Source organism: Salarias fasciatus, chromosome 12, assembly GCF_902148845.1.
Source record: "Salarias fasciatus chromosome 12, fSalaFa1.1, whole genome shotgun sequence".
NCBI lineage: Eukaryota > Metazoa > Chordata > Actinopteri > Blenniiformes > Blenniidae > Salarias > Salarias fasciatus.
The window spans coordinates 27723630-27736282 of record NC_043756.1 but is presented as its reverse complement, the minus strand read 5'-3'; the positions used below and the strand labels follow the sequence as shown (position 1 = coordinate 27736282).

Here is a 12653-nt window from a genome sequence, read left to right as displayed (position 1 = left end):
AAAAAAAAAAAAAAACCAGGAAAGTGGCCAATGGCTGTTGTGTGAGATTCAGTTCAGACCCAAACATCACCTGCCTTCATGTGATGAAACCAACAGATGGCATTGTGTCTTTTATACATGCCTAGATTTTTTTTCAGGTCTTTATTACCAGATGCTTGAAAAAGCAGAGAGCTCACTTTCTGCACAGATGGAGCATAGAAGTCAACACTTTAAATTTGTGCTTCAGCCTCATTTCTGCAGACTTCTGGCTGGCTTGAGTTAGATAAATGCCAGAGAGGCAAAAAAAAAAAAAAAAAAAAAAAAAAAAAAAAAAGCAATTTCTTCGCAACTTTTCAGTCAGTCTTCTGCTATAAGAAAAGAAACTAAATCAGGACTACTTCAATCTGATTTACTAAGATCATGTATGAAACATGTTAAATCACATGTTCAAGCAAAAAGATTGGGCTTTCGGTTGGTCTGCATTAAAGGTATAGTGGACGATTTTCTCAAAAGTCGAAACCAAACGTCTGTTACTTCCTTTTGGAAAAGCGCACCATCCTATCATGCTCTACTGCTCCTCCCGAGGAAAGACCTATTAATTGTCGCAAGCATTTCTCCAGCGTGATTGACACGTTGGAAGACCAATAGTTGAGATTTGCATCACGCAATTCATTGGCTAAAAACATCGTCCACTATACCTTTAAGCCAGCGATCAGAATAACATCATCTGCAAACAGTTAATGTTATTCTTCAAATGAGGGTTTGTGTGGAAGAACATGGCAGACTTCACCTGAAGTTACAGTTTAATAACTCACAAATCTACTGAACAAGGTTTTAAATAAATTAATTTTGCCATTGAAACTGAGAAAACACCAATCAGACCAAACCTTCCCAGGAGACGGGGCGAGAGAAAATACTGATGGGGTTAAATATGGCCATGACACAGTTTTGGGTGGAAAGGTATCAATTCCCCAAAATCATTGCAGATGTGTCTCTCCATCTGTTCATTCCTCCATGGATTGAGAAAATTCACAGGAAGCTTTGAAAGCTATCATTACATTTTATTTGATGAGCTTTTCGTAAAATGTTTGTATTTTGATAAAGTTTTATCTGAATTTTTTTCTTCCATTGTTGTTTGAAAACTTGCCAATACATCCTGTTACTTACGTAGAGGATGGGAATGATAGAGGGATCGTCCCTGCGGATGATGTTCGGAACATATTCGGCCTTCGGAACCTTTGAGGATATCAGCTGCAGAGACGAGGGAATCAGACACTCACTAACATGAAAGACTGAGCGGTTAAGATGTTAATCTGAAACTCCATCTCCTGCATCCTCACCATGATTTTAGGGGGGATGAAGTCTTCTCCTTCGCAGGCCACTCTCTCCGCCTCCCTCTCCTCCTCCCAGTCGGCGTCCTCGTCCACCCCTTCATCCAGCGTCCCTGAGGAGGTCTGAAGCTCACCACCTGGCTCACACGTGGGAACAAAGGCCCAGATGAAAGGAAGTCGCACAAATGAGATTACAGAAGAGGTGGGCGTTCCATTCTTTTATTATTTTTTCCGTTGCACCTGTTATTTTATTCATCCAGTACAGGAAGGGACGGGGAAGTTCAAATCAGACAAACACAAAACGACACAATAACGGCCTGCTCAGGCGCTCGGCCCGGACACACACAGAAACAGATACGACACACAAAAGCAACAGGCAGATGGACGACGAGCTGGAGATGAGGACGGCTGTGTGGATGGGTGAGGACAGCCGGGTAGTCGCACACACAGGAGCATGGACTGTAAACACAGAGACCGTGGACACACAGTGACGGCCACAGTCGACAGGAACAGGGAGTGTGTGTGTGTCAGAGTGCAGTCAGTGAGTCTCTGGGTTAAATGTTTTAGTGCACCTGTTGCTTTGATGTGTTATTTGCTTCGATGCTATGTTTCTTTCTGAAGTGTGTGTGGCTGACTGATCCCTCCAGAACACTGCAATCTTCCAATTATATGAATAATCACTGAACCCGACTGAGATGTTGCACTCATGGGTACTAAGATAATTTCAACAAAACTCCACAACAGTTATGGCAAAAAGGTTGATTTTTCTTTTCTTTTTTGCAAATGTAGAGAAACATTTAACATTCATGTAATCATCACTTAAATTGTGTTGCGGTGTTCCACAGGGTTGGGTATTGGAGCTTGTTGTTTTTCCTCACTGATGCTTTAATCTTTAGATACCTAAAGTTTGGCTCCCTGAAGTATGTTATCTTCAAGAAAATTGCAATCTGCAACTTATGACGATGTGGTTTTGCAAGGTGTTGCAGGGAAATCCCACCGAATATCCCGAAGTACTGATTTTTAAAAGAAGTGAAACAAATAGCCAAAGGTTTCTGATTAAAACAACAGTTCTGATGAAGTGTGTGTGAGACAGTGTGTCTTTGTCAGGGTGTATGTGAAATGTGGGACTCACTGTCTCTGGAGTCATGCAGTGACTCGGGCTTGACGGGGGTGGGGTCACTCCACGAGCGGCTGAAGCTCTTGGCTCGGCGGTCGGCGAAGGCTGATGGAGTCGACGGAGGGGAGAAAGTCACTCACACACACTCGCACACTTCCACACCCTCCCAGGGATAATTAACCCTGGATAATGGAGGGCCCGCACTTGTTGACCCAGCATGAGAGGAACAGCTGATGCACGTGTCTGTGTTCGATAGCCACTCTGGTCGGTGAAACACTGATACACAGGAGAAATTCAGTCCCTTCTAAACCGTTTGGTCAATCCATGAAATTCATAATGTGAGGAATGGAGAAAGTCAAGGTTTCCAAGGTTATTATACTACAAAACTAGTGGCATGATTGAATAAATGTTCTTAACTCAGTACCATCAAGTCTACAGGCGGATTTATTCAAGATAAACCTTTCAGCAGAGAAAGAATACACAGAAACTCATTGCCTCTGATATCACGGACTTCTACACCAGGTCAATCACACTCGGGATGAGACTTGATCAGATGCTTTTCTTTTTTGACTTAAATGAGATTGATGATGATAGTGTCTTTTTAAAAAGAGCCTTTTTCATTACAGCTTCAAATTTTTCTCATTAACACCTTTCCATACAAGTTTTTATTATAATTTCCAATTTGACAAATTTCTAATTGTAATGTCTTACTTTCATTACCTGCTTGTATTTTTTTCACTTCAGCTTGATTTCTATCCCATATTTCCTGATACTCTTTTAACATTTTGCTATGTTTGGAAAATGCTGCATACAGAATGACATTGATGCTTCTCATATACTCATATCAGTCACATTATACTCAACGGCTGGTTTATATATCTCTGTGTTCATACTGTTTGTATCATTCAACATTTTTGAGGTAATATTTTTAGTAAATTTAGTCTTTTTTAATACAACTGGCTGAATGTCCACTCATACATCTGTATAATGCAAGAGTCCAACACTTTATTTGGGATAAATACATGGTATATAAACATATTGATTAAGTTCTCAAAAGTCCCAAAAGTGTTGAAAGAGTTCAAATCTCGAATCATTTCAATAATTCAAAGGTAAGCCACTGCTAAATCGAGCAAACTTCTGTCTGATTCTCACTGTAATACCACTTAATGCCTCCAGATGGTGCAGTGAGTCACTGAGAAGAGGCTGCAGACTCATAGTGACTCACTACTGCCACGCGCTGTTCAGAAGTGGAACAGTTAAATCCTATGTGCGTACCTTTAACACACAACTTCTCCCAGGAACTTCCTTCATCACACACTCATTCATTTCATCCAGTAATAATTTCTGCAACTTTTTACTGGAATTAGGCAAAACTGTGATCACAACAGGAAGAATCATCCAATAAGAATTTCACTGAGAAAAAATAAAACAGCACAGACAAAGCAGAGGCCAACTTATCGTGTTGAAATCAAAATGAAAAGGAGCCGTAACCAAAAACAGCCGTAACCATCACAGGCACAAACTAATAAAGACCCAATAAGTCACCAACAACACGACTTGGTGTGAACATGCAGACCTGCAGCTCCATGCGTGAAGCAGGAATCCGCCCTGACGAGCCTCAGGTGGGATGTTATGGCGGGACACACCGAAGAGCGTGAGCGCATGAAAACACACCAACACCAACACACATGCAGGTGGACTCCCAGGGAAACTTACTCTGGGCTTTCATCCTGCGGCTGCCCACCATCCGAAGGTGCTTCCGGAAATTTCTGCCATGAAGTGAGAGAGAAGGAGAAAAGAAGAAGAATCAGACCGTTTCAGACATGAAGAGAAACATGAATAAAGGACAAAGATGACAACTTCCTGATCCTCCAAATCCAAAAGAAAAATGTTTTGTCTCCTCACTCTTGCAATAAGATTGTCCGTTAACTTTAATCTCGATAACAAATGGGCAACGTGTGACTCGCAGACCACATGAGGCCCTCCGGTGGAGGCTGACCGGTCCTCAAGGGATCAATGACAAATGACCATTGAGATAGAAATTAGCATACAACTGTTCTGCTCCGCTCTTCAAGGTTGGTGCTCCATTTATTTCCAATGTGCATAGTTAACATATGGACGACCCGTCAGCCTTCTTCACCAACAGACCTGAATCAGCATGATCAGACCAAACATGCGCAGATATGCAGAGATGTGACTGATCCAGGAGCCTGACACAACAAATTCCTACAATGTCCTGTTTTTAAGTAAGATAAATGCTCTAGAGATGCACCGATACTGATAACTGATACTGCACAGCATGCTCATCCTCCATCACCACGGTCGCCTGCAAGATAAATGTAAGTCAGACTGTAAATGACATTCTGCCAAAATATCAGAGGAGGCGAAACACCCGCAACTTAATCATCAGAGACAAGAGAAAAGTGGTACCTGTGCATTCCTAAAATAAACTCAGACTGAGAGCAACTGGGAGGAAGTCTAAGGCTTAGTCCTCACGATTTGTGGTCCCATCAGGAAATGCATTTGTGAGAAAGGTCACATTTCATTATTGATGGTTGAAAGCTAAAATGCCCGGTTTCTATCTAAAGTTGTTCCCATATAAAAGATTGTTTTATCTTTACAAATCTTCTGTGTATAGAAATGCCACACGGAGACATTATTTAAGATTAAGGCGTACTGGTTGAACGGTACAGACCGCCCTGAAGCAGTCTGAACTGTGAAGATTCGTCCAAAAAAACAAATAAATGATCAAATACCAGCATCAATGGAGGGGTGTTTGGTCAGCCCATTTCACACTCTGTACCTTAAAACCACAAACAAACTGCGGTCGATGGCAGCAGACTCTATTGATTATGAGAGAATCATAATTAACTTGAAGCCAAAAAATAAGCGTGTTTTCAAAGGATCATAGAGGTAAAGTTGTAGTTAATGAGTCTGTCTGACAACATGAAGTTAGAAAACACAAAACATTTTTCCCCATTTCTGACTATTCAAACTGAACCTGCTGCTTTTTTTTTCTTTTTCTGAAGCATCTATTAATGTGACACGGGTGGGCCGACACCCCCAGCTCATTATTTTTAATGAACTCCACCTCTGCAGCCAATTATCACCGTCTCTTCCTCCGCAGCTGGTGAAGCTGCTCCGTCATGAAGAGGGACTTCCCCACTGAAATGATTATTTTCATTAAAAAGTACAACAACATATTCTATTGTAAAGCAACTGAGATTCACCCAAGAGACACATTGCTTTCTTCAGCTTATGGCTGCAACGTGCTGGAGCTGACGAACAACCCTGAACAGGTCACAAATGGCCCAGAGTGGACCAATAAAACAGGAGCTTTATCACCTTTAAATGCAATTCCCTTTTTTGTATTGATTTATTGATCATTAAAAGTTTGTATTTGATTAAATATCATACAACTGAAAGATGTTTATTATAGAAATGTGCATATACCTTTTTCACATGAAAGAATAAAGATAGAGAAGAAAAAATTGACATCAAACAAGGCTTCACTGAGGTCATGCTTCCTCCTGCTTTTTGAGTATTTTAAGCTTTTATTTAATTCATTGTTTTTTGTTTTTTTGTTGCATTTTTTAAGATTCTATTTAGACGACATTTTTTCGAAGTGACAACAGAAAAGTTTTTGCTGCTTTTTGGGCGTCTGTTCACACGTTGACGGTGCTGGAAGACACTGAAAATGCTCATTTTTGGAAATGGCTTCCAAGGTGGAACATTTCAAAAATGCTCCGACTCTGTCTCCATGTAAACAGGTGAAAATGCATCTTTTTGAAAACACTCTATCTCTGCGTAGATGGCTAAGAATGCAACAAAATACTGCTACTGTGCATACGAACCATGGTCACAGTAAATAGTACCTGGCTTTAACCAACAACACTGATCTCTCGGGTCTCTTTTATGGGCATTACTGTTCCCGACATGATGCAATCTCCCCTTAAGTAAATTAGAAATGAACCTCGGCGTTAATCAGCGAGGTGATGAACCAGTTTTGGCCCGCAGACCTCATGTTTGGAACCCCTGGTGTACAGTGTCAAGATAAGCTGGGAAGCCGCAGACCTCCCCCGTGCATTGTCTGGATCTCAGAGCGGTTTGAGGCGGTTTTGCAGGAACGCTGCTGACATGTCGGTGTTGATTGCAGTGTGGAGTCGCCTGAAACGGAGGCATGACTCAGAGAGGAGGATCTGTCAGTCAGTCGCTGTCAGCTCAACTAGCAACGCCTTTTTCACTAGAAACACCACAACGACCGAGTCCAGTTCCTGGCACCCGAATGCAGCCCTCACCTCCTCACCTCTCTATCTGCCCGTGACCTTTACAGAAACACTTTGGTACTTGCTCATTCAAACATGCATAATTGGATTTGTGAAAATAGCCGAGATGTACATTTCTATTAAAAGTGTTGCGTCCTGAAAGGACCTGAAAGGACTCTGTACCGCCAAAAAAATTACACATTCAGGAAGGACAAGGCCCTCATTTTAAATACTTTCCTAGATTCTTTAGCCTGAATTGAACAAAGTATCCAGATGAGTCTCAGTGGCTCATCAGGAATGATTTGCGACCAGATACTATTTACAGAAACAATTTCACCAAAAGTACCTGAGACTTTTAGTTACTATGATGAGTACTTAAATTAACAAGAAAAGAAAAGGTTATTGTGTCCATTCTTGTCTGTTTCCACCTCAGCCTGAAGTTCAGGATGTTTTAAACGAATCAGACTCGTGACATAAAGAAAACAATGGAGCCCTCATTGGCTGGAACAAAAGTTGTTTCGCTTCGGTTTAAGTGAAAAACCAAGGTTAATATTTCAATATGAACTCCTCAGGATGTCCTAGTCCTATAGCCTTTTAAAATCACTGAAGGGAATTATGCCACACAATGGCAGATATCTTGGTTTTGCTCGTCATGAGCAAGAAAAACTGTGAGAAATCAAGGAAACACCACAAAGAACGGATCAGTGCCAAAAGATCATGGAAAACGTCTTCCAAATGAAAAAGTTCCGTTGAAAAAAAAAAATACAGGTGATTTTGGACACAGTTCATCTCGTGAATTGGAAAAAGACATGATCGCGCTCCTCCACCGCTGAACAGCTGCCACGTTCTGGAAATGCTAGCTGGAGTCTGACACCAAACAAAATCGCACCGATCTGCCACTGTTCTAAATAAATCTTCTGTTGTGTTGTCATGCGCAAAATCGATGGTCAGATATTGACACATTTCACACAATTTCAGTACCTTCACATTGATTCTTGAGTTGAATCGTGCATTTACGCTTAATAACATTTACACATACTAATTTCTGAATATAAAGGTAGTCTTGCCTTATTTCGAGTGAGATTTAAACTGCATTACACACACACAGGCACACACACACACACACACACACACACACACACACACACACACACACACACACACAGTGTATGTCATGTCTCAGCTCTGCTGCCAGATATCGATCCGTTTTGAGTGCAGAGCTACAGCTCTGTACTGATAGACCCTGCTTTTACACTTCAGTGTGAGGAACACTGATTAAACCTGCCACCCACAGCCTCACACACTCTCTCTCTCTCTCTCTCACACACACACACACACACACACACACACCACAGGATACAGTCAGGAGATTTGTGATCCTCTTGTAAAAGCAGCTGAGGACAAGAAGTGCAAGGCCAGGTTCGATTCCCGTGTAGAAAAAAATGTGCAGAGTAAGGGAACTTTATACGCCCCGGTTAGAAATGACGGAAACAGTTTGGAGCAAAACTATTTACACCAGCAGTGAAGCACATTAAGAAAGAAAAGGTTAAAGACGGTCAAACTAATTCCTCCCGTGATACACAAGGTTTCCTACTCACATGGGGAAAAAAAATAAGATTTTTTGCTAAATTTCATCCTCCAGCGTGGAGACAGAGAGAAAAGGCCCAAAACACAACTCCATCACACAGGTCTGCCACCGACGCTACGATACAGCTTCTACCGTGTTGTTGTGTGCTCAATACCAAGATCAATACCAAACCAGATGTTTGTGACAGTTTATCAGCATTGATCCTCATGTTAAAGCATTTACACTCACACTGCAGTGCAGGGGTTTCAAACAGACAGCACAATTTCACCTGGACTGAGACGGAAATACAGTGTCATAATAACATTTAGATTTTGACTTTAAAGTTTGTCTTTGTTGTGGCACACACTATACTTGATGGAAATGTCAGTGTTTTCACAAAAACAAATAATTACTACTGAAAATAACTACAATCGCAACATTAAGCAAAAGTCTCGCTCTTAGATGACAACATTTTGAAAAAGATGTCTGTTCACACAGCAACTGCAGAAACGCAGAAAACGATATAGTTAGCATACCAGGCCACGAATTGGTGCTTTTGGTTTCTTTTGGAATGAAACCTCACACACGTCAGTGCAGAACAATACACTGTAAATAGGGCTGCAGCTTTCAATTCTTTTTGAATTTGAGTTTTCTGCTGATTATTTCAGCGATTAATTGAGTGATTGTGGAAGCTCTCTCCGCCCTCGACCACAGCAACAACTTCTTCATCTCTTAACTCAACCTACCAAATCCAGGAGAATACGGATTTCGAGTCATGACATTCTGGAGGAAAGCATTGTTCTTATTGATCATATAAAGTAAAAGAAGTATTTACTACAGTCGTGGAGCACCGTCTGCTCAGCACGTTTCCAGAAAGGATCGTTTTCGCCCATCCACATGGCAACAGACGCAGCCTGAGTGTTTCTCAGAAGTTCCACCTTGGGAGCCCATTTTCAAAAAGGTGTATTTGTAACGGTATAAACGGACACCCGAAACGTAACTGAAGTTTTACGTTTTCACTTGAAGTTGTTGCCATGTCAATGAGCAAAACGAGAGATTGTTAGAAGTCGTGTCTTTAATAAACTTGATCTGAGAACGACTCGCTGCTTTATCAAAGTGATATAAAGCCAATGGAGAGGCTCAGTTTGTCAAATTAGATGGGTCTCTTTCCAACAAATTGTTAATATGTATTAAGAAAAGACATTTTAATCAAAGCGATACCAGCAGTTTTGGGAGCTTCAGCTGAATTCTGTTGAAGTTATGTGATCATCTGGAAGTTTGTGACTATAAACAGAAATCAGGTCACAGACAGAAAAAAGCAAAAAAAAAAAAAAAAAAAAAAAAAAGGCAAAGAGGTGTTATAATCTGATTAGGAGCTGAAGATGTGTGAGAAAAGGTGTTTCTTTAGGGGAGGGCTGTGACAGGGACGCTGGAGAACCACACAGGACAGGACAGGACAGCCAGGACACCGTACCTCTCCATCAGGGTGGCTGCTTCCTGCTCTCTTTTCCGTCTCTTTCTTTCAGCAATGCCTCGGAAAGCCCTGCCGGGACGTCAAAGCATTAAGTGGTTTGATTTCTAGGAAGAACGTTGATGCTTTAGCGACGCCTGACTGAACATTTCATCGTTTTTCGGGGAGGAATCTGTCTGAACCCAACTTGACCCAACAGGGAAAACAACCTTTGTAAGGTTTACGCTAGTTTAGCACAGAAAAGGCTAAAAGTTGTAACGGCAGGCACCACCGTTTCCGTGTGCTGTCTGTCACCGCTCTGTTCATAGCTGACTGTTAGCTTGAGCATGAGCTGAAGTACAATACGCCTGCAGATATGTAGCCTCTCTCTGCTCAGCTAATTGAGCCCATTGTTAGCTTAAGCTTTAAGCAAAGTTTGTCTCTTAAAAGTAAACTGCAGTTTTTTTTTTAGGTTAATTAACCTTAAAGGGATACTTCAACATTTTGGTAAATTGGCCCATTTCGCGCAATTCCTTAGTCATTTCGAACAGCATACGTACTGTTTTTTGTGAGGGCGAGTTATTGTTTATTCTGTGGTGAGTCGAGGAGGGCTTCGCGGCGGACATAATGGAAGTGGGCGGTATTTTTGCTTCCCCTCGTCAAACTGATCAAATACACAATCCAACAACCGCAAAACACTTTGGTGGACACATTATAATCCGCACATTCACTACGCTGTGGAACACCAACAAATAATATTGTAGCGTTATGACGCTGAAGCAAATACTGGGAACTACTTTTTCTTTTGAAATCACTACGCCCAGACGCCATATTTAGTAAGTAGTTCCGTCTTAGCAATTTTCGCATAAACAACTCAATCTCGTAATTTTGCATTAATATTTCACAGCGTAGCAGAGGTGGGAAATTGGAGCCTGATCAAGTCATCTCCATGCCATGTTTTTGCCCTCACTGTGTACCACAGACAAGCTGAGGAGCAGGGTTGATGAGTTTCACCTGGTGTGATACATGGTCAGAGCAAAAACATGGCATGGAGATGACTTGATCAGGCTCTAATCTCCCACCTCTGCAGCGTAGTGAATGTGCGGATTATAACGTGTCCACCAAAGTGTTTTGGGGTTGTTGGATTGTGTATTTGATGAGTTTGACGAGGGGAAGCAAAAATACCACCCACTTCCATTGTGTCCATCCCGAAAACCTTCCCCGACTCACCTCTGAATAAACAATAGCTCCCCCTGCACAAAAAAAGTAAGTATGCTGTCCGAAATGACTAAGGAATTGCGCTAAATGGGCCAATTTGCCAAAATGTTGAAGTATCCCTTTAAGCGAACTTTCTTCCAAAGTAGCATTAGCATTAGCCTATATCCACAGAAGCTGTGACTTGCTTTCCCAGCCTCAAGTAAACGTTAGCTTCTATATCAGCTCGTTGGTATTTAATCTCAGCTGTTTGGTTTCTCCTTGTTGTTGTCTTTAGTGAATGTTTTGTCTTATTTTTAACAGAACATCTAGATTAGAGCATCTTCCTCCCACTATTTGAAGTAACTTCAGCTAAACATCAGACAGAAGGCCTTTGGGTCGAGTTGGGTTTGGGCATTAATAATCAGGGTGGGATGGGGCAACAGTAAACGTGATTTCGAGGGGAGAATGTTTATATCCATACGGGTTAGTGAGGGGTTGGTTAGTTTTGGTAAGTGCTTTATTAGCTTGGTTAGCACGGACACAACCGATCCACACACACACACAAACACACACACAAACACACACACACACACACACACACACACATACAATGCAGGGTAGGTCTACATGTAGAGACACTGAGGGAAACTGAGTAGTATCGTACAGAAAAAGCCACAGGTGCTGACAGTAAAGACTGCTACCTAATTTTATTTAAAAAGCCATTTTGAGTCATTATGTTCCCCCCCCGTGTCTGTCTTCACTTCCATTGTTTCCCATCCTCAGAGTGTGTACGTTGATTGACATTGGGCGTGTCTTTCCCAGAAGGGATGTTAATGCCTCTGACAGGATGTCAGACATAATGAGAATCATCTGCGACAGCGTATGTCAGAAATGGAGTCCTGTCCTGCGGTCTGGCTATGACTGACGGACGGCTGACGGGCTGAAGTCACCATCGCTCTGCACATGGCTTATTATCTGAAATGGCGGTTGTAGCTCTGCCTGTGTGCATCATGTTTGCATCATGTGGGAAGAGGCTCTATCATCACCAGCACATCTCGTCAGACAAGATCCACCACATTTCCCTCTAAATTCAATCATCTTATGGGAGTATAAAAGGAAGAAAAAACCCATGGGAATGAAAGTTGGGAGACTTATGGGCACCCTACCTACTAATTGGTTATTTTCCTGACAGCAGCAACTGACTGGATGCCCTCCAAAACTACGTATTTCTAAGGCTGAATTAAACAATTATAAATTTTTGGAATTATACCGTACTGTGCATCCAATCCAATACTGCACTGATACTTCAGAGTTTCTTTTAATATTGAGAACGACTAACGTAAGACAGACTTTAAATTATGTTCCACCAAATTATCAAAAGGAGACAAAAGCTATTTCCTCCAACACCAGCAAGACCCAAGACGTTTGGAAGTGCAGAGTTAGCCTCATTAGCTTAACTACACAGTGGGTCCAGGACGATTTCACTCCGAGCTGTGCTACATGCTACATGCTGAAGAGTTTCAGGGCTCACGTGATTAAAGTGTGGCTGATCCGTACTCTGTATTGTCAAGCAGCTAAAGGTTAGCACTCGTACTTGTACTCGTCCTTTAAGAAAGTGGTAATCGGTGCATCCCTAGAAAACACTTCAGTAGCTGGTATGAGCGTCTCTGTAACTTCAACACTCAGGCGCTGAGGTCGAGGGGGGTTTGTCGTTCAGCGGGATTGTTAAGGACACAGCAGACTGGAT

General features: G+C 41.8%; 1 protein-coding gene across 1 annotated transcript in view; it reads right to left on the bottom strand.

Moving 5' to 3' along the window:
- Nucleotides 1-12653, bottom strand: part of LOC115398250 (NMDA receptor synaptonuclear signaling and neuronal migration factor) — a 51516-nt gene that overhangs the window by 20763 nt on the left and 18100 nt on the right. Inside the window, exons 6-10 of the mRNA XM_030104931.1 lie at nucleotides 9734-9802; nucleotides 4144-4196; nucleotides 2443-2532; nucleotides 1320-1447; nucleotides 1147-1230 (exon numbers count right to left, since the gene is read on the bottom strand). Coding sequence (XP_029960791.1) covers nucleotides 1147-1230; nucleotides 1320-1447; nucleotides 2443-2532; nucleotides 4144-4196; nucleotides 9734-9802 — 424 coding nt within the window. The remainder of the gene's footprint in view (nucleotides 1-1146; nucleotides 1231-1319; nucleotides 1448-2442; nucleotides 2533-4143; nucleotides 4197-9733; nucleotides 9803-12653) is intronic.